Source organism: Drosophila hydei, unplaced genomic scaffold (genome assembly GCF_003285905.1).
Source record: "Drosophila hydei strain 15085-1641.00,03,60 unplaced genomic scaffold, DhydRS2 tig00000063-arrow-pilon, whole genome shotgun sequence".
Taxonomy (NCBI): Eukaryota; Metazoa; Arthropoda; class Insecta; order Diptera; family Drosophilidae; genus Drosophila; species Drosophila hydei.
This window is the reverse complement of record NW_022045657.1, coordinates 6,337,316-6,358,092: the sequence shown is the minus strand read 5'-3', so window position 1 is coordinate 6,358,092 and position 20,777 is coordinate 6,337,316. Positions and strand designations below refer to the sequence as shown.

At 42.7% G+C, this 20,777-nt stretch overlaps 1 protein-coding gene across 12 annotated transcripts in view; it reads right to left on the bottom strand.

Annotated features, from left to right (window-relative positions):
- The window catches only part of LOC111601522 (polypyrimidine tract-binding protein 1), a 157,707-nt gene that overhangs the window by 8,352 nt on the left and 128,578 nt on the right, over positions 1 to 20,777 (bottom strand). For 9 of the 12 annotated variants that reach the window (XM_023318127.2, XM_023318137.2, XM_023318135.2 and 6 more), the window contains 5 exons: positions 15,541 to 15,806; positions 6,689 to 7,027; positions 6,325 to 6,610; positions 5,855 to 6,048; positions 5,314 to 5,347 (listed from right to left, as the gene is read on the bottom strand). In XM_023318127.2, coding sequence (XP_023173895.2) covers positions 5,314 to 5,347; positions 5,855 to 6,048; positions 6,325 to 6,610; positions 6,689 to 7,027; positions 15,541 to 15,806 — 1,119 coding nt within the window. The remainder of the gene's footprint in view (positions 1 to 5,313; positions 5,348 to 5,854; positions 6,049 to 6,324; positions 6,611 to 6,688; positions 7,028 to 15,540; positions 15,807 to 20,777) is intronic. The other 3 variants (XM_030222929.1, XM_030222928.1, XM_030222930.1) reach the window with 3 other exon arrangements.

Genomic DNA, 20,777 nt, shown 5'->3' with positions numbered 1-20,777 from the left:
CAGATGTAACATCGAGCAGCATTCCACTCTGACTCCAACGGGGCATGTGAGCAACTGCGGCTCTGTCAGCCGGTTGCCATACAAAGTGGCCGAAGGCAGTTCGCCTCCGACTAGTCAGCCAGCTTGCCAGTCTGCCAGTTTGCCAGTCAGACTTTATAATAATTTATTATCGCAAAAAGATTTAGCTATATTTGTACAGCCATGCGGCTAACTTTGAATATGTTTGCATACTTTCTGGCGCTCGTGCTGATTCCCCCGCGGCCCATTAGTCGTACGCTTCAACGTATATTTTAGATGAAAAAATATAGCTGTTGTTCGTCGTTGAATGCAAATTTGTTCTCGTGCCTCTATGGGGCGGCTTCGTGAAAACTTCAATAATCAAGCTAAGTGAAATTCTAGCTAAGTTTCCATAAAGTCTATGCCTTAATTCGCCAATGAAATTTTTGTAGAAATTTTTATAGAATTCAATCCAATATTAGTGGCTGGCTTGAGAACAATTTTAAGGTCATTGTAATTTTATTGGCGGGCAAAAGCAGTTAGATACCCAACTCAACGCCTAACATTTTAGTTAAACGAAACTTGTTAAATTATGAAAAAGTTTCATTGAAATTATTTGCACATGCTTTTCCCTTTTTCCGGCCACGGCACTTTATCAAATCGTGGCACACACACACATTCAAACGTACACCCATGCGTATGGCTGCCCTGCTAAGTGTGGCACATAAAATTTTATGAAATTATTTGTGCGCCCAACAAAAATCACGCATACGGTTTGCAACGAGCTCATAAAAATTCAATTAAACACGTTTCAACAATATTTTCGGCAGTGATATAAATTTTTAGCACGCCATTACAATTACATAAGCCGATTACCAATATATACACGCACCCGCACACACACACACACACACTCACGTATGCATCTCAATATGTTATACTAAACGATTTGCAGACTGATTAAGTTTTTATTGTGTATGCAAAATGAGGTTCAAAAGCTGTGAATGGCCCAAAAAGTGGGCAACAGTTTCACTGCCAGAAATGGGGCTCGATTAGAATGTCTGACAGCCCAATTGGCATACGGCATACGGCATACGGCATGTGGCATGTGGCATGTGGCATGTGGCATGCGGCCTATGGAAGGCAGCATGTGTCAAGTGTCTAAAGAGCGTGTCATAGACATCGTAGCATTGATCAGGGCAACAGCAATCGGGTCGCTTGCTCAATTGACTCTTTCGGGGCTGGCCAAACAACAAAGCGCTGTCAAAACTAATAAAATGTCTGCTTTAGAAAGGGTTGAGCTCCTAAAAATGGGCCTTTTTCTATTTGGCTTGGATCAATCTAAAAGTAAGCGTTTGAAGTGCGCTATTTGCGTGGGGCGTTGCAAGCTTTACATATGCCACTTTTATTATTTGATATGCAAACAGCTTAAAGCCAAGAGCAGCCAGTGAGATCCACGATTGAACGGCAAAAATTACCACCTAAACGTGGTCGTCAGGCTTCGGCGTTCGCGTCATGTGTGAAAATTGTGGCTAAGCAGCTGACACACCTGGCTGCCATTAACATAACAAATGGCGCTTTGTGTGTATATTCTGAACACACGTGTGTGTGTGTGTCTCTGTTTGTGTGTGTGGCCAATCGCCTGTTTGCTTGCCGTATAATACGCTTCGAGTGTCACCTCTGGGCAGGTTTGTGTGCGCTGGGTTCAAGCTACTTGGAAATTCAAAAGTTATTACATAAAATTTTAGCGCTGCCATTTAGTTGATTGCCCGCTTAGACTGCCTGACCGCACAGCCGTCATGTCGCCTGGCGAGTTTATCTAAATCTATTGGCACGCCATTCTGAGGCATGGGGCTGAGCGCTAACCGTGGTAAGCAGTAAGACGCTTTAGAGCTGAACAGCTTATCGACATCTCTCGCTTGCTGTGTGCAACGGGGCGTATGATTCTCGTACATCTAACAATTTTCTGCTCTACGCTTCACTCGACTCAGCAAGCGAGCTGGGCCATTGCTGGCGTTAAATCAGCAATCGAAGCTTTATTAGCACTGCAGTCAGCTGCCAACTAGCAACTGCCAACTGGCAACTGGCAAGCGAAAGGCAACTGCTGGCAGTTGCTGGTTGCAGTTAGTCTTAACTGTGGCTAACGAGCTGCTGATAGGATTTACTGTGGCTCAGTTGCTTTAAGCTGCCCTTAGTTGTACGCTTCATGCGGTTATGCGGCTGGACTGGAGTCCTTTTCAGTGTATTACAGTAGATCTAAACAATAGCCACAAAAGCAGCCGACACACAACAAAAGCAATAATCATTTTTAAGCAATTAATACGTTTGGCAAATTTTTGTTTACTTTATCAGCGATAAGTCCGGATTGCTGACAGAGTGAATTCAACGCAATTTGTACATAAATACCACACAAACGAGCCCAAATGTGTCGTCATGTGTGTGACGTAGCTGTGTGCATTTGTATTTAAAGACAATCAGTTTAAGCCACAGTCAGCCTGTTAGCTACGACCCATTCTGGACCCTTTGCACTGTGGTTGCGAGTGTTTGTCAAAAGTTTATATTTGGGTATTTAAACTCAAATTAAATGCATTTGCATGCAAACAAAGCGCACAGACAACAGTGAGACAGAGAAACACACACAGCAGATACAACACACATGTCTCTGTGGGTAAACAAGCCGCAACAACAAACCGTTTTGTGACACCAGAGACAAAGGCGACAACAGACTTAACATTGTTCTGCATATTTCTGTATGTGTGTGCTTGTAAGTGTGTGTGTGTGTGTGTGTGTTGTGGTTGCCAAGTTTTGTGCGTTTTATGCTGTTGCAGCACAAAAATGCAATACAGGCAGCCAGTCTGCTAGCAGGGGACAGCTGCGCCATTTTGTGTTGTGGCAACAAATCCATTATGCTGCAATTATGCGCTACACTTGGCAGCAGCAACAATAGCAACAACATTGTGGCTAACAAACTGTGCTGCAGGCTGTGGCAACAATCGAAGTATTTTGGTAATTAAATAAAACAAACAGATAAAGGGACACGAGTCGAGGGCTGCCCTCGGGCTGGCACTGGAAACATGTTATATGCAGCGCATGTGAAAAGTCAAATCTAAATGCTATAAAATAGTTAACACACACATACGCACACTCGAAGACATCCATGTGGACAAGGAACCCAAATCGTTGTTGGCTAGGGGAAGTTGGAGTTGCAATTCAAACAGCAAACCCCATTAACTTTACAAAGTTAGTTAAATTCATTTAGCAAACAGACATGCCACATACGCCAGACGACAAAAAGGCAGCAAGAAGACAATAACGGAGCTAAAAAGCCACCGGCACTCTCGACCACCCAACCACTCAACTATCCAAAACAACGAACTACGAAAAGTCACAAGTAAATTTTATTTCAATTGTAAAGCCAGCAAAAACCGAGTTTGTGTGTGTGCGAGAGTATAAAGTGCACACACATATGCATATAGTTTGACAGGGCAAACGAGTAAGAGAGACAGTGCAACACAATGGCTACAAGAGCCACAGCAACTGCAACAACAACAAGCGCAATGATAACTAAATAAATGGACATTTTTATAGCTATGCACTTCCGCACTCAATCTTTTGTTGTGCGAGCCCGTGAGTCTGTGTGTGTGTATGCGTATGTTGCAGGATGAGCACAATGTTAAATCATGTGTCCTGTACTATATATATATATATATATATATATATATATATATAATATATATATATATCTACATATATTCACATTTGAGCTGCGAGCGAGCCGCTTACTTGGATAACAATGGGCAACTGTTGCAGTCGAGTGGGCTGGCGGGTGGTCACGCGACATGGCTGCAGCAGGCGGTTGCGCGTGGGGCACGGAGTGGAGCACACTTAATTCATGTAATTTTACATGCACACGAGCATGTCGCAGACAACGACAACCAAGGAGCAACAGGATGCTGTTCAAGTGTGTGCCTGAGTGCGGTTTCACTTGTTGCCCGTTTGTTGCCACTGAATGTTTTTTTAAAATGTGTTTGTACGAGCGGACGTGTGTGCGTGTGTGTGTCTCTGCGAGTGTGCAGGGTTAGTGTAGATTTATGCAAGTGCATATATTTTCATTTTCATTGTTTTACAATTTGTAAGCACAACTTATGACAGGATAACTGCCAGCAGGCAGCCTCTGCATATGCAACTGTTGCTGTCGTTCGTCCTCATGCTGCTGCCTCTAGTCCTGGGCATTTGTTTGTGCGGTCCACCATCTAAAGATACTGCTTAGACTATTTCAATTTCAAGCTGATGGATTTGCTACATGCTTCAGGCAAAAAGCTATTAGAAAGCCATTTGAAGTGATTGCAATACGATATATATATATATATATATATATATATATATATATTTATATATATATTTTATATATATGTATATCTGAAGGACTTGCAACAACAGCATTGATATGCTGTTATTTAATGCGCTAGCAGCTCTGGGTGACATTTCTATGCACTTAGTGTGCTAACAGCTCCAAGTGCATAACCTGGATTGTAATAGAATACAAAGCAATTACTGCTACGATCCGTGCACAACTGACCCCTTGAGGATTTTAGATTTAATAAAACTTTTAGATGAGATTGACTTAATATTCAAATTGACGACCTGAACTTAGCTGTGCACTATTTACAATTTATGTCTGCTATGTAGAAAGTCGATTGGCTTGTTGCACGGACATTTTTTGTTAGAGATTATGTTTTGTTAATCGTTTGCCGTGAATTTTTCAGTATTCTTGGCACTGTTTTGTTATTTTCGTGCTACCCACGCAATTCTATGTCTTTCCGATATGTTTATAAATAATTTACAGCACTTTTCCTGATTGCACGTAGACGGCGTGAATTTTAAACGGAAGTACGCCAACGATTCACGGCCAAGGGATTCCAGTTGGGCAGGGCTGAAAGTTCAGTTCAATGCTAGGGCTTGAACAGCTGCAATACAGCAACTACAATGTGTGTCTTGTTTTCAGCTATTTGCAACTTTCCTACGGGGTCCAAATTCAATGAATAAACAAGTGTTCTACTAATAAAGTGGTCAAGAGTTACATTTGTGGCCCAGCCAGGCAGCCAGAGGGCAAGGCAAGGCAAGGCAAGAGATACAGGCTCAGTGAGGTAGAGGAGAGAGAGAAGTTTAACTAAAGATTGGATGCATTTTAAGAATTTGCCTTGCATTTCGCCTAGCTGAGCCACAGATACGGGTTACTTAGGAGAGTTATATATATATTTCTATAGCATGTACGATTTGTATATTGTATTTGGTTTTTGTTTTGTGCAGACGTACCAAAGAGGGTAAATAGAGCATCAGGCGTGACCATCTACAGAGAAAAAGAGAAAATAGAAGTTTGTTGTCAGTTAGCGAAAGTATTGGTTGTAGATGTTTTAAAAATTATATAAATTATAAATAATAAACAGGAGAAATAATACCAAATAGCTACATTAGTTTCAGTTTGCATTCAATTTTGTTTTACTTTCAGTAAATTAAATATGAAATTAATTATGCGAGAGCATTCGGTAAAAAATTAAAATAAATTTGGGCGAAACCAAATGCAAATAAAAAATTTTTAAATAAAAATAGTATGCGGTCTATGTGAAAATATTTATAGATGAAATGCAAACTAATTACAGGCTATGTACGAGTACTATTGCAATAAATATATTATTTGTGAGTAAATAGAGAGTATGAGTATGGGGAGCATGTGGGCATATATTTAAATACATATTTGTTTTTTTTTTTTTTTGTAGCCATTGTGGACTGATTAATTAATGATTAAATTCATTATGTTGTGGTACTTATTCTATATTCACATGTTGGCAGCACTTACCTCCTCATTTAAATTCGATACGAGCAGCACATTCGAGTAGCCCCGCATAGCTGGAGCGGCGGTTTGTAGGGCGCCGCTGTTGGCCAGCGAGAAGGCTGCCAAATTGGGCAGGGCGTTGCTGTAGCCGCCGGTGAGTGGAGTGCCGAGGCCCAAAGCGAAAGGCGGCAGCACGCCAGGTGCACCTAGGCCGTTGACTAGAGAAGGCACAGAGCGTGATACAGAGCGAGAGAGAGAGATAGAGAAAGTGGGAGAGAAAAAGAGATACATATATAGTAATATAGGTCTTCAGACAAGTTGCACGGTTGCATGCGACTTAATACTAGACGAATCGATAGCGAGTGTCAAAGGCAAAAAGTCTAAAATCAAAGCATTGGATGTGTGTGTATGTGTGAGCGAGTGGTTATGTAAGCAGGCGTTACTGGCACGAAAAATAAAATGATAATAGAGGGAAATTGTTCTGTTTGTGTTACCTATTTTATCACCTGTTAGTGAGGGCCGCTGACGGGCGGCAATCAAAAGCAGATCATTGGTATTCATTAGGCCGCCGGCGGTGGGCATGAGATCGACGCCCGGCTCGCCCGGTGGCAGCGCCGGATTCGTGAAGTCGCGTGACTTATCATTGTTGTACTTGACATTCAAGGCCGTCAATTTGCTGTTATCAATGCGCAAGGTGCAGCAGCCATTGTATATGTTCTGGCCATCTAATATGGACTTGGCCTGCTGTGCGGAGTGGGCATCCGGATACTGGATGAGAGCCTGAAGAAAGCATACAAGACATAGAATACGTATAAGATTTGTTCGAATTCAAATGATTCTGCACTGCGCTGTGCTCACCTGGAATGAATTGTTTTTGGTAAAGGTAACAATCTTCAGCACCTTGCCAAAGCGTTGGAATATCTGATGCAATATGTCCAACGACACAGGGTACATCAGAGTTTCGACAATAACGCGCAGCACCGTATTGGGTCCGCCGGCTGCATTGGTATTGTTGCTGCCCGCCGAAGCATTCACAGCACTCGTGTTGTTCTGCAAGATGGCCACAGTACTGCAGTTATTTTCGCCCGAGTTGTTGGCATTGTTGCTGGTCGCATTGGCAGCGGCACATAGGGGCAACGGCGATCCACCGGCTGGCGATTGGATGCGGTAGTCGCTCTGCACCACCGACGAGTTCTGCTGCAATGAGTGAAAGAATGGAAGAGAATTGTTAAGTCAGTTGACGGAAAAAATCATGTCTGCCAAAGTTTTTATTGGTTAAACGATGCACATGGCAAAACTTTGTGCATTAATCAAAAAACTTGCTATACAACAACAAAAATTTATGCTTGTCGGCAACTAGGCGAAAATATGCTAAATATTTATAGCAGCAGCAGCAGCAGCAGCAGCAGCAGCAACAGTATCAGCAACAACAACAGGTAGCACATACTAGTAATGGAAACAGGAAGAGCCAGCCCGGGCCAGCAACATAAATCTCAATCAAAATCAATAATATCAAGTACCGTAATAATAAAAGGAAATCAGAGTGCAGAGAGAGAATGGTAGACGTAGGGACGTGAGCACGCAAGGACGACTTCAGGCCGTTAGAGCGCTGTCAGTCCCACGCTGCGCGGCAAAACTTCTTGCGTGAAATATACACGTTCTATCGGAAAACAATTTAATGACATTCGGAAGTAAATTTATTCCTATTCGTGCTGAATTTTGATTTCGAAAATCATAACGTAAACACATTCGACCGTCCTTAGCAGTCAGCCACCGAGCACCCTGCACGCTGACCCCCTCTCCGAGTCCTAACGCGTTTTTTGTGTTTGTCAGCAACAGCATCAAAGTTCTAGACACACGTGAAGCAACAATCCCCCCAGGCGAGCCATTTGTTTTTGCTACCTCTTGCTAGATAAATTCTTGTAGACGAAACAAAGCCAAAGGCAAGGAACTCAGTCAGAGATTCTGCCTTGGGCCCTGACTTCTGGCTAGGTTTATAAAAATAATAAAAATTGATTAGAATTGCGCTGTGTGAGGTCTCTGCCACAGTCAGGCAGGCAGGCAGGCAGGCAGGCAAGCAACGTACACACGCGGCGTATGTGTAACGTAATGTGCGTGGAGTATGGAGGAAGAAAAGTGGATGATGCTGCGGCCGTTACGATTGCCATTCAGTTCGGCTCGTAGTCTATGACTGTAATTTGATACTTCACTTTGCCTGATTATTATTACGATGAGATGATGACGATGACGTTGATTGTGTAAAAATTGTAATGTAATTGTAGAGCAAACATTGCTCTTCTCGCTCTCGCTTTCTCTGTCTAATAAGCGGCTATCGTGCGAATCTGTGTGTGGGTGTACTTAAACTTTGCACATGTTAACTGAATGTCAAGTGGGCAATTGCAAATTGACTGCACTGATAATTGCGTCCAAACATTGTACCACTATTATGGCCGCCTAATAACAGGCCAAGTCACTTGACACATGCCTCTATCGCTCTAGTATTCTGGTAACAAAGGCAGCCAACCAGCTACATCATTAAACATTTTGTGCGTGCGTGCATGTGTGTGTGTGTGGGTGAGTGTGTGAGTGTCTGTTGGCTTTCCCTTGTCGCGGTTTAGTCGCTTAATGAGTCAATTGTGCATTGTCTATTATTTCAGTTCTCATTTATGCTGTTGTTGTGCTTGTGTTGTGCTTGTGTTGTGGCTGTGGGCGGCGTGCGGCATTGATTAGTTGCCATATTTGGTATACAGACACTTACGACTAGTGTGAGTGGGCCCACTCAGCACATTGTAATAATTTAATATGATAAGTCAGATAAACTAAACTGCCTTGATAAGCAAAAATTCCAAATCTGCTGATAAGCTCAATTATCGATCCATTGTCTATGTAAATATACCAATCTCTCATCTCTCTCTCTCTCTCTCTCTGTGCGTAAGTGAGCTCGAGTGCGTGTGGCATGCCGCATATCAGATGTTAAAACTTGACAGTTCCCGCCGGACCTGAGCTTTCTTAAATATTAGACAGACAAAATATGTAATGCAAAGTCGAAGCGATTGTCAACTCACCAGAGAATTGACGCGGGAACTGCACCGAAAATAAAAATGAAAGGAGCTAGCACAAAAAAGGCTGATAAAAGCTTTTAAGCAAACTTTTGCAATATTAAGCACAAAATAAATAAAATAAAACGACACAATATAAAGGGGCTGTCTGCCAGTTTTGGCTCAGTTGGTCCGTGTTGGACAGTCTACCTGGGACAGCTGTCGGCTTGCGGTCTTTGCATAAGAAATAAGTCGATGGCAAACGAAAAACTGTAGCAAAAAACTGCAAAAATGAAAATAAATATATTTATATATTTTGGTTCTACTTTCACTTAGAGCTCTGCATAAATATTATTGTTTAATAGATGCGTGCAGTGTAAACCTGGGAGACTCGCTTCTGCACCATGTCACCAACATTTTGCCCTTTTCGGCACACTTCAGGTGTGCAGCGCCCGGTCCACGTGCACTTCGGAAGCTGGTCACGCCATGGTAGAGTGGCTCAAACCTTAGCAAGTTGCTGGCTCAAGTGGCAAGCCAAGTGAGTGAGAATACCAGGCAGCTGGCAGCGAGTGGTAGTTGCAGCTACTCATGCTGCGTCCGCATGCATGCAACAAGGATGCAGAATTGCCACTTTGAGCGGCTGCCAACTAGCTGCTTCTTATATATATTTTTCTCATTTTTTGGAAAGGGCGACTGTTGGCCCAGCACAAGTTATGAACTTGTACAGTTAAGTTTTAAAGCTAAGCTGCGGATTATGTATCCCGACATACTTTGGCGAAGTTCTTGCCAACCCCGCTTCTTGAGCTGCTCGCATACTTTTTGTGGCCACTGGCGCCAGAGCTGAGCTCTGTCAGAGTCTTCACTTAACCACAGCAAAAAAAAGAAGAAAAACTCGTGGTTAGTTGAGTGCTGCTAAAGTCGTAACCACAGGAAACTCTGTGTACGTCTTATTTATGGCCAGCACAAATATGGGCTGCGGCCGAAATGCGTTGAAAGCTAACCAAAAAACTTAGCATACAAAAATATGCTAAAAAGAGCAGCAGAGTAAATCCCGCGTTATCCCTAGCCTAAAACTAAGCAAACACAGATACACAAATACACAAATCGAAAAGGAAACATTACCCAGACGAATGTAAATAAAACGTTGCATACTTTTAGGCAACAATAACATCTACCGAAAGAAGAACTAATCAATAAAATGAAAATATTGTTGCTGAAAAGTCACTGCAAACAAGACACATGTAAAATACGTTGTCAGTTGTTATTGTTGATGTTGATATTTCTACGGCTCTTGTGCTGCTGCTCCTTTTATCCTTGATGCTCGCAAAATTGCTCACGTACTCTTCTGACGAGTGTGTGAAACAATGTAATTTAAATCCATTTTCAGCACGCCAGAGCGTCACCAATCAAATTGGCAAACGACTGGAGTGTAAGCAAACACTGTAGCAGAATAACAGTATAGAACGAGGGTACATATGCAGCAGCGGCTGCCACACTGCCGCATAACTCAAAGGATCAACAAGCTATTGTAGAAGCTGCGCGTTCGCGACGCTCTTGTGAAAACAATAAGATTAGCTCACTTTTGCTTTCGACAGACGGTGCTAGCTAGGCAAAGTAAATGTGGACTAAAATGAGAAAACGACAACGCACGACAGCAGGCAGCGGCAAAGAAAAACAAAAGCAACTCATAGAAAAATAAATAACGCGCAAGTAGAGCCGCTTACTTACACACACACAGGCACACAAATACATGCGTGAAGTTATTTGCGGCAGTGAAATCCTTTAACTGCACACGCCTCAGCATTGAGAGTTGAACAAATAGCCTGCCATGGTAAAATGCCTTATATGAATCCCTGAAAACAAGCCCCGACTACTGCCTGCTGGCACCGACCCATTCCGCTTCGCTCCCACCAGGCATCAGAAAATAGAAAGCCTCTAGCTGTCGTCAAACACGGAGCGGCTGTCAGGCGGCAGCAACAAATTAAATAAACAGTGATCCATCTGAGCACAGCTCATATTATTAACGACAAATCGAATGAGCTGAGTCTGTTGCCTAATTTTCTTAGTTTTCGCCATGGCCCAGAGCTGCTGAGTTTCGCAGTAACTGCAACATGGTTAAGCTTTTGTTAATCAGCCTGATCCTTTTTGTGGCTTAATCGCTTGACATTTGTATTAGTTGCTGTCGCCTTAACACCCAAACTGCGTTAACAGCGCCATAGCCTGCCCTGCCCTAGCAGCGAACATAGAAACAAGACGTCAAATGTTGTCCATATTAATCTCGTGTCGTGTTTGGCACTAATGCTGACGTGATTTTTCCCCTGCTATTTATTCTATTAATTGACACTCTGCACATTATTGGCAAAAAGTTGGGCTCAACTTTAAGAATTTCTTTGCAGCAACTATAGAGTTGTTAAAGATCAATGCTTTTTGCTTTAACTAAGCAAAATAGCAGCTTTGGCAATAATTGCGAAAACTATTAAATATTAATATTAATTAAAAATGACAATACCAGTGGTCGAGACATGCTTTTGCTTAAGCCTTACGGCATTTGAATTTTTGCTTTTGAAAGCTTTCAGAAGCATACATTACAAATTTTTTCGATTTCTTTTTTTGTTCAAAGAAAGTTCTCAAATATATCTTGAGCAGATTTGCTTAATGAAGCTCTCAAAAAATCTTTGCAGCTTTCACTTTGCCATTTGCGTATTTTTGAATTCAGTTACATCCGTTACAAGCAGTTCTACATTTTTGACAGGCCTTTTCACACGACTGAGTGTATGTAGAGTATATGCAAATCGGCTGGCCAATGGCGGCTTTTTGCTCCGTATTTTTTGCTGTGGACGGCAATTTAATTTAATCACAAGGTAACCTTATCACAGTGGAAACTCAACACCTGCTGCAACGGGCAGCACACACTGACGTCCAACCGCAACTCACACAGACCCACACACACACCTACATGTTTGCAGGTTTATCTGATAGACGTCACAGCCTGTAATCGGGGCGTTGAAAGCGCGAGCGACATATAGCAAGGGACGTCAGGCGTAATGCAAATGTTTCGATTGAATTGTAACCGTTGCGTACGTGTCCTTTGCATGCAGTTTGCTTGAGCTGTTGTTTGCTACCGTCGCACAAGTGCCAATTATATAGATTCCTGAAATTATAGACAACTTTATGGTGCACCTCATGAAAGGTTTTGCTGCCTATCTATCATTGTATATGGCCGTCGTGCTCTAGTCTAATGAACGCATTGCGCAGTTTCAGGCGCGATTGCAGATGTTACACTGGAGACATACGTTCGCTGGCCGTGTCCGTTGGATTTTGGTTTTGAAATTAAATTTCAATCAATTTCGTTTTGTTTGAAAGTCGTGCCGCACCCGGGATCAGTCCCAAGTGGTCGGTAACCCTTTTTCGCTTGTTCGGGAGCGGCTAAAAAAATAATTTATCAAAATTACAAACATTCATACACACACACACACATTGATGGAGCCAGCATAGGCAGATGCGCAGCTACAGACAAAGACAAAACAATCACATGTCAAATTTGCGCCGAGCCACTAAGCAATATAAGAGACAAGAGACAAGAGGCAGAGCTGGGTTGGGGCAGGGACCATTGCGAGACAAGGGACCGCTTGGGGGCCCTGGGGTTCTGTGGATTTGCGGCCAGCTTGTGTTGTGGCTGTAGCCGCGTGAACTTTCAGTGCATTTATCTTCATTTCCAAGCAGCAGCCGCAAAATCAGCATCCTAGCCATGCTTTTCCTGACCCCCTCCCCTCTCAGTTTCAGTCCCAGTCCCAATCTTCGTGCTCTGGTCGCTGAAGCGAGTGACGTGCGTAGCATGGGGGAGCCGCTTCTAAGATGCTCAAGCATAAGAAGACATCAACGTAAATAGCAACGAAAATAGTCACAACAACTGTTGCCTGAAGTGCCTGGCAGTAGAAATAGTAGCAGTTGCTGAGCACTGGGGAGCTAAGCGGCATAGGTGAAAGGACGTCCCAGCCGACATGACATATTAGAATCCTGTTACACATCTCGCCAATGCAAGCACGACTCGACACAGCACAGCACAGCCACGCCGCCTGACTGCCAACTGCCAAATTGCCAACATAAATGTCAGTAGAGCGCAGGGCTAGAGGGTTTTTCATTTCTGATGCTGCCATCTCGGTTTTCGTACGCTCATTCTCCTTACTTTTGTTTTATTTCTATTTTTTTTCGTTCTGCTTCTCTATACGACGCAATCACTCAGGCGTTGAAATCTGCACGTGTGTTGTGTGTATGTGTCTGAGCAGATGATTTGAAAATCCTGTATTGCTGATTTGCTACTTCTGCTGCTGTTGCTGTTGTCGTCGCAGCTTTGCTTTCAGGTGCGTGTGGGGTTAAGTCCCTTAAGGTATGCAATGGATTTCGGTTGCCCCCGGCCTTTTACCCGCCTAGCCCAAAACTTTTAAGGGAAAACTTTAAAGCACACTTCTTTGACGATTCATATGCCCAATTGGTCTGCCAAGAAACAAGTAGGTAAACCCTGCAGGGGCTTAACGCAAATGTAACCAGAGACGACTGCATATGCACACATTAAAATCTATTTGAAATTTCGGGTCGCATAACTAACTAATAAATCTACTACATAAGCAGGCACTGTTTGCTTTGGTAAAGAGTCTTGACTAATATTTCAGGTCCGCGGACAGCTGGTGCTCGTATCTTATCTGCAAGTTTGCAGCTGCAGCGGCGCTTAAATGAGAGAGATGAAAGCAATACTCAAGACTGTCAGCGAAGATGTTGAAGAGCTTATGCAGTGGGAAGACCAAAGGGCAGACACAGGCGTTTCCATACAAAAGCCAATGAAGACACTTGTTAAAATGTGAGGCCAAACAGTAGTCGTACAACGAGACAAAACAAGGACACACAGACACAGACATCTATATTGTATGTTGACAATGGGCAGGGCACAAAAAAATATTAGCACAAAAAATAATATTAAAAGAGAAAGAAGCTAGTCAGAAGATCTACTTGGGAGTTCCCGAACAGAAGGTACACTGGAAGTGCGATCTTTTTAAAATGTCAAAATATAAACTTTTACATAAGACAAGAACTATTTGGAGCATATTATCTTCAAGTGAAGCAACAGACAAGTCTAGTCATGGATTTTGCTTCTTGCGTACACTCACGCAAAGCCAATATACCCTAAAATTCCCTTTTCAAGGAATTCAAGGTATAAAAAGAAAGTGAATGAAATGAGAAAATGTATATGTTGGGCAGGCGGCAGTGACAACAACAACAATGACAACCAAACATAGCTCCTCTACACACAATATTAAGCTCATACACACACAACACACACTCATGCGTTTTAAGAGATTTTCCACTAGAGCAATAGCAACGACAGCGGCGTTGACTTTTCCACTCGTCTGCGTTGTCATTGGGGTTGGGTGAAACAGCAGCAACAACAGCAGCCACAGCAGAAGTAGAAGCAGCAGCAACAAGGCCTTTTACCAGGATTAGTAGTTAACAAGAGAAATCTGGCCACACCCACGCACACACACGCTGGCACAGCCAAAAGGTAATCAGTGAAATGTAACTGTATTGTTTGGCCTGTCGTTCCCTCTGCTGTTGTTGCTGTTGTTGATGTCACCTTATTCATAGGCACGCCTTCTCGTATTGTTGTTGCTGCTCAGTTGCTGCAGCCTCTTAACCTTTTTTGTTGTTATTGTTGCTGTTGTTGCAGCACATGACTGACGATCTCTTTTTAAGTAGTTTTGCTGGGGGTCATTTTGGGTTACAAGGCTAGCGCCGTACACCGAGCCGAGAGGCAGGTGGTGCCCACACACACAAGGTGACAACGTCGTTTTGGGTTTTTCAACTGGCAGCAACAAAAGCAACAACACTATTGCGCACTTTGTTGCTGTTGTTGTTGCTGCTGCCGTCGCTGCTACCGCTGCTGCTGCTGCTGCTGCTGCTTTCATTTAAGTAATCAAAATATGCTTTTGACTTTGTGCTAAGCAGCTGTCGTTCGTTTGTATGCGTAGGTATTTATGTGGCTAGAGCCTTGTGGTTTTCATTTGTGTAGAGTCGGTTTGTCTATGTATGCTCGTGCGTGTGTGCGATTTGGCCACATAATCCCAAAAACTATGTATTTCCCTGCTTTTGTCAGGCATGGGTCTGAGACGGAGATATATATATATATATATATATATATATATATATATATATATATATATATATATATTTATATATCAATATATATACTAAGTGTATATCTGCAACTGTATTTATAGTTGGTTGTGGTATTTGTGTGCGCGTTTGTGTATTTATTTGAAAGCTTTTTAAACTTTGCCACTGACTTTGTGGCTTACGAAATTAAAATTAGAAATTGGTCTGGACTGGCACTGACAAATATCCCTCAGCATTTATGAATGGCCAACGCAGATGTGTGTGTTGAATTGAGTGTGTGAGTGTGTTCGTTGGGAATTAAGTTGCCTTAGAGATTGTAATTAATCAGAGAGCGACCCACATAATAACGAGACAGCAGCAGCAGCAACATTTGCATATAAATCGTTGTTTGCCTCTGACCTAAACTTAATTGCCACATTAATAACATTTAAGGCCAACAGATTTAGCTGCTTATAGGTTCTGGCTTAAATAGTTTGCTATCAACTAGAAATTGTTGCATACACTTACATTGTGACTCTGATCTGTCTTGAGCTCGCGATGATTGGAGAACTGCACGTAGACCATGCGTCCACGCATCTGTGGTGGATTCACTGTGTAACAAGACACCATCGATGTGGCGGATATTTCGTCGGCCATTTCAATAAATGCTTGATTCTTGCCCTTCAGCACCAGGACATTTGTCACGCGTCCGAATGGTATGCCCAGTGCAACTACGTCCGATTCACCAGATTCGTTTGGAATGTTGCGCAAATGAATGACTTTCGAGGCTTTGGCTGCAAGTAGAGAAACGTTAAGACAGTTAGTGACAGTAAATTAAAGATCAGATGATACATGTAGTGAGAGGTGAGTGGTTGGGCAGATGGGTTAACTAATTAATAAGCCGCTTAAAGTATTAACAGCTGCCATACCAAATAGCATCCTTCACTGTCTGCACTTCCGCTTCCGTAAGTCGCTTAATTTGCACGTTCCTATTGTTGTTTTTTCATGCGTTTTGTTTTCTTTCTCTTTGTCTGTCTGCCTTTCTCTCTCTCTCTCTCTCTCTCTCGTTTACATTTCACCTGACACAAGCCCTGTGAAATAAGGCCCCGATAACATGGCAAACGTTGCGGCATTTGTATACATTTTGCACAGTTAAGCGGCACTGCATGAGCACTAAATGGGCATGGGCTACCACGCCATGGAGCGAGACGGGATCGCGGCTATAGCCTAGCACATAAATTCATTCATTGCACTCTCTTTCGCAACGACTGTGAATAATCCACACAGCGACAATGTCCGGTCTGGTCCAGTCAGATTCAAGCCTCACACATATATATATAAACAGAGTACGATTGTCTTTGTTGCAGTTGTTCGTGTGGCAGCTTGGTGTTTCGTTTGTTATTTTTGCATAAATAAAGTGGGCGCCGCTGCAACAGGGCTGCACAAATGGGATTTTAGGCTGTTGCTGTTTTTGGCTGGCAGAGAGCATTTTAGGGATTTGGCTGCGACCCCGTTGCACAGCTGTCCAAAGTGCCTTAAATTTTTATAAACACAAGCAAACAAATTTGCTGGCATGCCACATGCTTTATAACAACAACAATAATAAAAACAAGAAGAAAAAATATTGTTTCTACTGCCGGCACAACTGACACCGCGAGGGACAGGCAGTGGGTCCTTGGCTGCAGCTAGTCTAGCTGGTGCTTAGTCAACACCTGTTAATGTGCTGGTTTGTTTTTTCCTGACTGTGTGAATGGGTGTGTCTGTGTGTGTGCCCCCTTATATGCAAATGAAATGTTGCAACACTTTTTCCTGAATTGCATGCATGTGTGTGTGTGTGTGCTTGCAGTATTTACCGCACATACTAAACAAGCAAACAGAATATGGCAAGAGATAGCCCACGACAATGTCAATAACAGTTAGCACAGGAATTTGCACTCTTAACACACAGCAGCTAATATTTAAACTTAAAATTCAACTAATTTTTAAAGGTGGATGTAATTCAGGTCTGAGATTGAAAAGTAGCAATCATGCGACGCTCAGACGAAATGATGCTTTGAATAGTGTATTATAAGGCAATTATAGCGTCCCAGACTGGGCTCTTTATTTGCTACATGATTTTACTGGGACTCTGCATAAGCAAGATTTGTGGCGGAGTTTATTGTAATGCCACAACGTGACCCAAATGATATAGCTTAACTACATTTATCAGCAGTCTTTACCACATAGTTGTTAACCGCTTTCACTTGGTCCTTACTAATAACTTACAGCATAAAAGGGTCATTACCCGGCCCAGTCCTGATATGCACACTGACCCTTTTCAGCTGTCCACAGTCCATAACTTCAGCTCACCGCCAGCCTGCATGGGTCAATGTGCCAATTTATAACAATGCGCAAAAAAAGTGGAAATAAATGAAAAATAGGCATAGGGCCCCCAATCCATCCGTCGTTGGGCCAACAGACCGGCCATTCAAGCCAACTTGAGGCAAAAGTCATGCCAACTAAGAGAGGGCTCGGCTCGGCACGGCACGGCACGGCTCGGCACGACCTCTCGACTGCAGTTTGGTCAAAGTGGCACAGCACTCGACGCTGAATACAACTAATCGGAAATTACACTTTTTGATTAGTTCGGAACGGAAATGAAGTTGAAACGAAATTATGCAAGCCAGCGGCTAGGCAGAGTGCACGGTATTTTTGCTGCTCTCAACCTTTTGGCAGCTCAAAAATTTATTAAAAATCGATGGCCATGTGCCGGTCCTGTGATGCTGCCCATAAATAATAAGAAATATCACGCTTACAATTACACGACTCAGATATACCAGCACCGGTTGAACAAAACTTATCCAAACTCTGCATTGCATTGGAGAATATTTTTGATAATGGTTTAAAGCGAATCTACTTCATTCACGTTTGCATTTATATACCAATTGCAGTTCAGTTGAGTTAGGGTATAAGCAACACTAAAAAAATTGTTGCATAGTTCTGCCGGAAACGTGCTGCAAAAGACAAACAACAAATCAAGTGCCGTTGGGCAGTTGCTGGAAAAAACGACAGCACTGAAAATATGTAATACTATCTATCATGCATGATGACGTTGTCAACGAGCAGCGAGAAAAAATATTTAAAAAGAAAAAAACGGAGCTGAAAATATGAAATCTACTGAAAGCGCGCAAAACGAAAATTTGTGGATTTTTTGACGTTCTCCATCAACAACTCAATTTGGGTTTGTTTTCCACTAGCAGTTGCAACTGCGACGTTGTTGCCAATGTCTGTTGCTGTTGTTGTTGTAGTTGCTGCTGCATTGCTCGGCTAGAAGAGGAGAATTTGTAACAAATCGCAACAAACGCTGCTTGATGGTGTGAAAACGAGAAACTACAGCAGCGCGATGAGTAAATCGACAACCATCGACATTCACTCAACGGCGAGTGTAGCCGCCGGGCCATCATCGCACTCACCCTCCGCTTGCCAAGCACCTGACCTGCACATACCAACGGCAGGGGCATAATTGAAAAGGAAGATGGCGACGAGTCGACGACGGCCGGAAACATAGCCAACAAGGCCCTGAGGCAGTCAGTTGCAACCGAAATCGAGCAACTGAACTGAAATAAAAAAATTTCGGTTCGGTTCGTTCAGCCATGCTCAATGTGACTGTTGCCTCATGTCCTGCGGCTAATTTTTTACTTATATTTCGGGAAGATTTACAGAATTTTTGAAGTATATTACGAAGTTACCTGCTGCATATTTTCATTTTACGGCGAAAATACCATTTCAGTATATAGACTGAAAATTTCATTAAGATTTCGTGTCAAAAATTGATGTTACGCCTGTGTGAGCTGCTGCTGCCTGAACAAATTGTTCAGCTGCAAGGAGAAGACCTTTTAATCTGCCGAACATGCTGACAAAATAATAATACGGGCACTGCACTATTCGTGCAATAAAATTTGCATTCAATAATGATGCTTGTTTCGCGATGGCGTATTGATATATAAATAACAATCATACGCACGGTTGCACCACGCTTAAAACGCGCTGCAATGAAAGGCGCGACTAAAGCTCAACAGTATTAATGACACGCACTACATGCTGATGGGGCGGCTGTGGCGGCAGCGGCAGGAGCAGTTCACCTTATTTCAATTAAGCCCATACACACATGCCGTGTCATGCCGGGCCACGCTCCAGCCATCGATGAATCGCACGAAAAATATGCATATAAACTATTTATGGCTAATTGAAAAGTTTACAAACTGTAATTGAGTTGGCACCAGTGTGGGCATGAAAATAATGGATGGTCAGCTGTTACATGTTCCACATGCCCATATGCTGTGTGGTCGCTGTTGTTGTTGTTGTTACTATTGCACAATGCGGCGTATGTATAATAATTTGAGAGCCATGTATAAATATCTTTTTTCTTTATTCGCACGGACATAACATGCACAGAGTTAATTAATGACTATTTAAATTCATAAAGCAAACAAAAACTCCCATACGAGAAATGTAAATGAAAATGAATGGAAAAGTGCGTCGAGCATCGACAGTTGAAACAAAGCCATGCAAAATACCCGTTAAATGGTCAACGCCCAAACACCATATCCACAAAAAGCAGCCGCCCCCACACTGCCCACAAAAAATACTGCTGATTGTTAATAACAATTAAATTTGTGCTTACGCGGCGGCATTTAATCATCGAATGTGCGCTTGACGCCAATGCCTATCTGTGCCTGTGTCTGTATAACTGGTGTGCGTGTGCGTGTGCGCGAATGTGATTATTCCCAATATTTGAATATTCACACACGCACACACGCACATACGCTTTACATTTAATTATGCTACAGCAAATTAGGTTTTTACAGGCTCACACATCATAAATTTTAAATTGTTGGCCAGCAAGTGGCAGTTCTGTGTGTGTGGGTGCGCTGTGCGTGCATGCGTAATGACTTAATGATATTTACTTTGCCGGCGCCTTGTCTTTAATTTAAACATTTCTTTCTGTATAATCAATCATAGCACAAGTTTTTACATCAACTGAAACTCAACGCCAGCAGCCATGTTCGAGCTCTCTCTCTCTCTGTCTCTTTTACTTTCCTTCTTTTTTTTGGCCCAGTGTAATTCTGTTTTCAGGCCAGCCATAATTGAAAATAACGATTTTTTTCTGGTTGCTGCTGCTGCTGCTGATACAAGCAAGACACGAGCCTAACACCCGCAAGTAATGTAATTCATTAAAAATTTGTTAGCACATAGACACAAGGCGGAGCCCAAGGGAGAGAGAGAGACTGCACGAGAAGTCAACGCACGCAAAGTCTGACGACGTTTACAAATTTTAATTGCATTTCAATTACGGGAATAGTTTCCATATATATTTTTTTGTACCTAATGCTGGAAGAATGGAAGGAGAATGGAGTCTGCAATAGGAGCAGACGCAGCTTCCATGTCCTGTGTGCAGTCAAGTAGCGCAATCGGCTGGGCGTCCTGAAACGACGACAACTCCAACTACATGGGTTGAAGTGCTGCGAAGTATATCAATTGCATAAATTATAAGTGCACTGAGTTGGGCGAGCTGAGTCGGGGGGTCTGAGTCGTTTCGCTTCGCGTTTTCTACTTCATTTGCACTCTATAATTATGCTCAACTGTTTAAAGATGCTGCTGAAAAGTATGCTACGAATTGCCGGGATAAACCGGCAACGAGTCGTATGCTTAATCAAGTAACACATATGCAAATACAAATGTGTGGCATGTGGCATATGGCGTGTGGCAGCCGTAAGTCAAAAGTG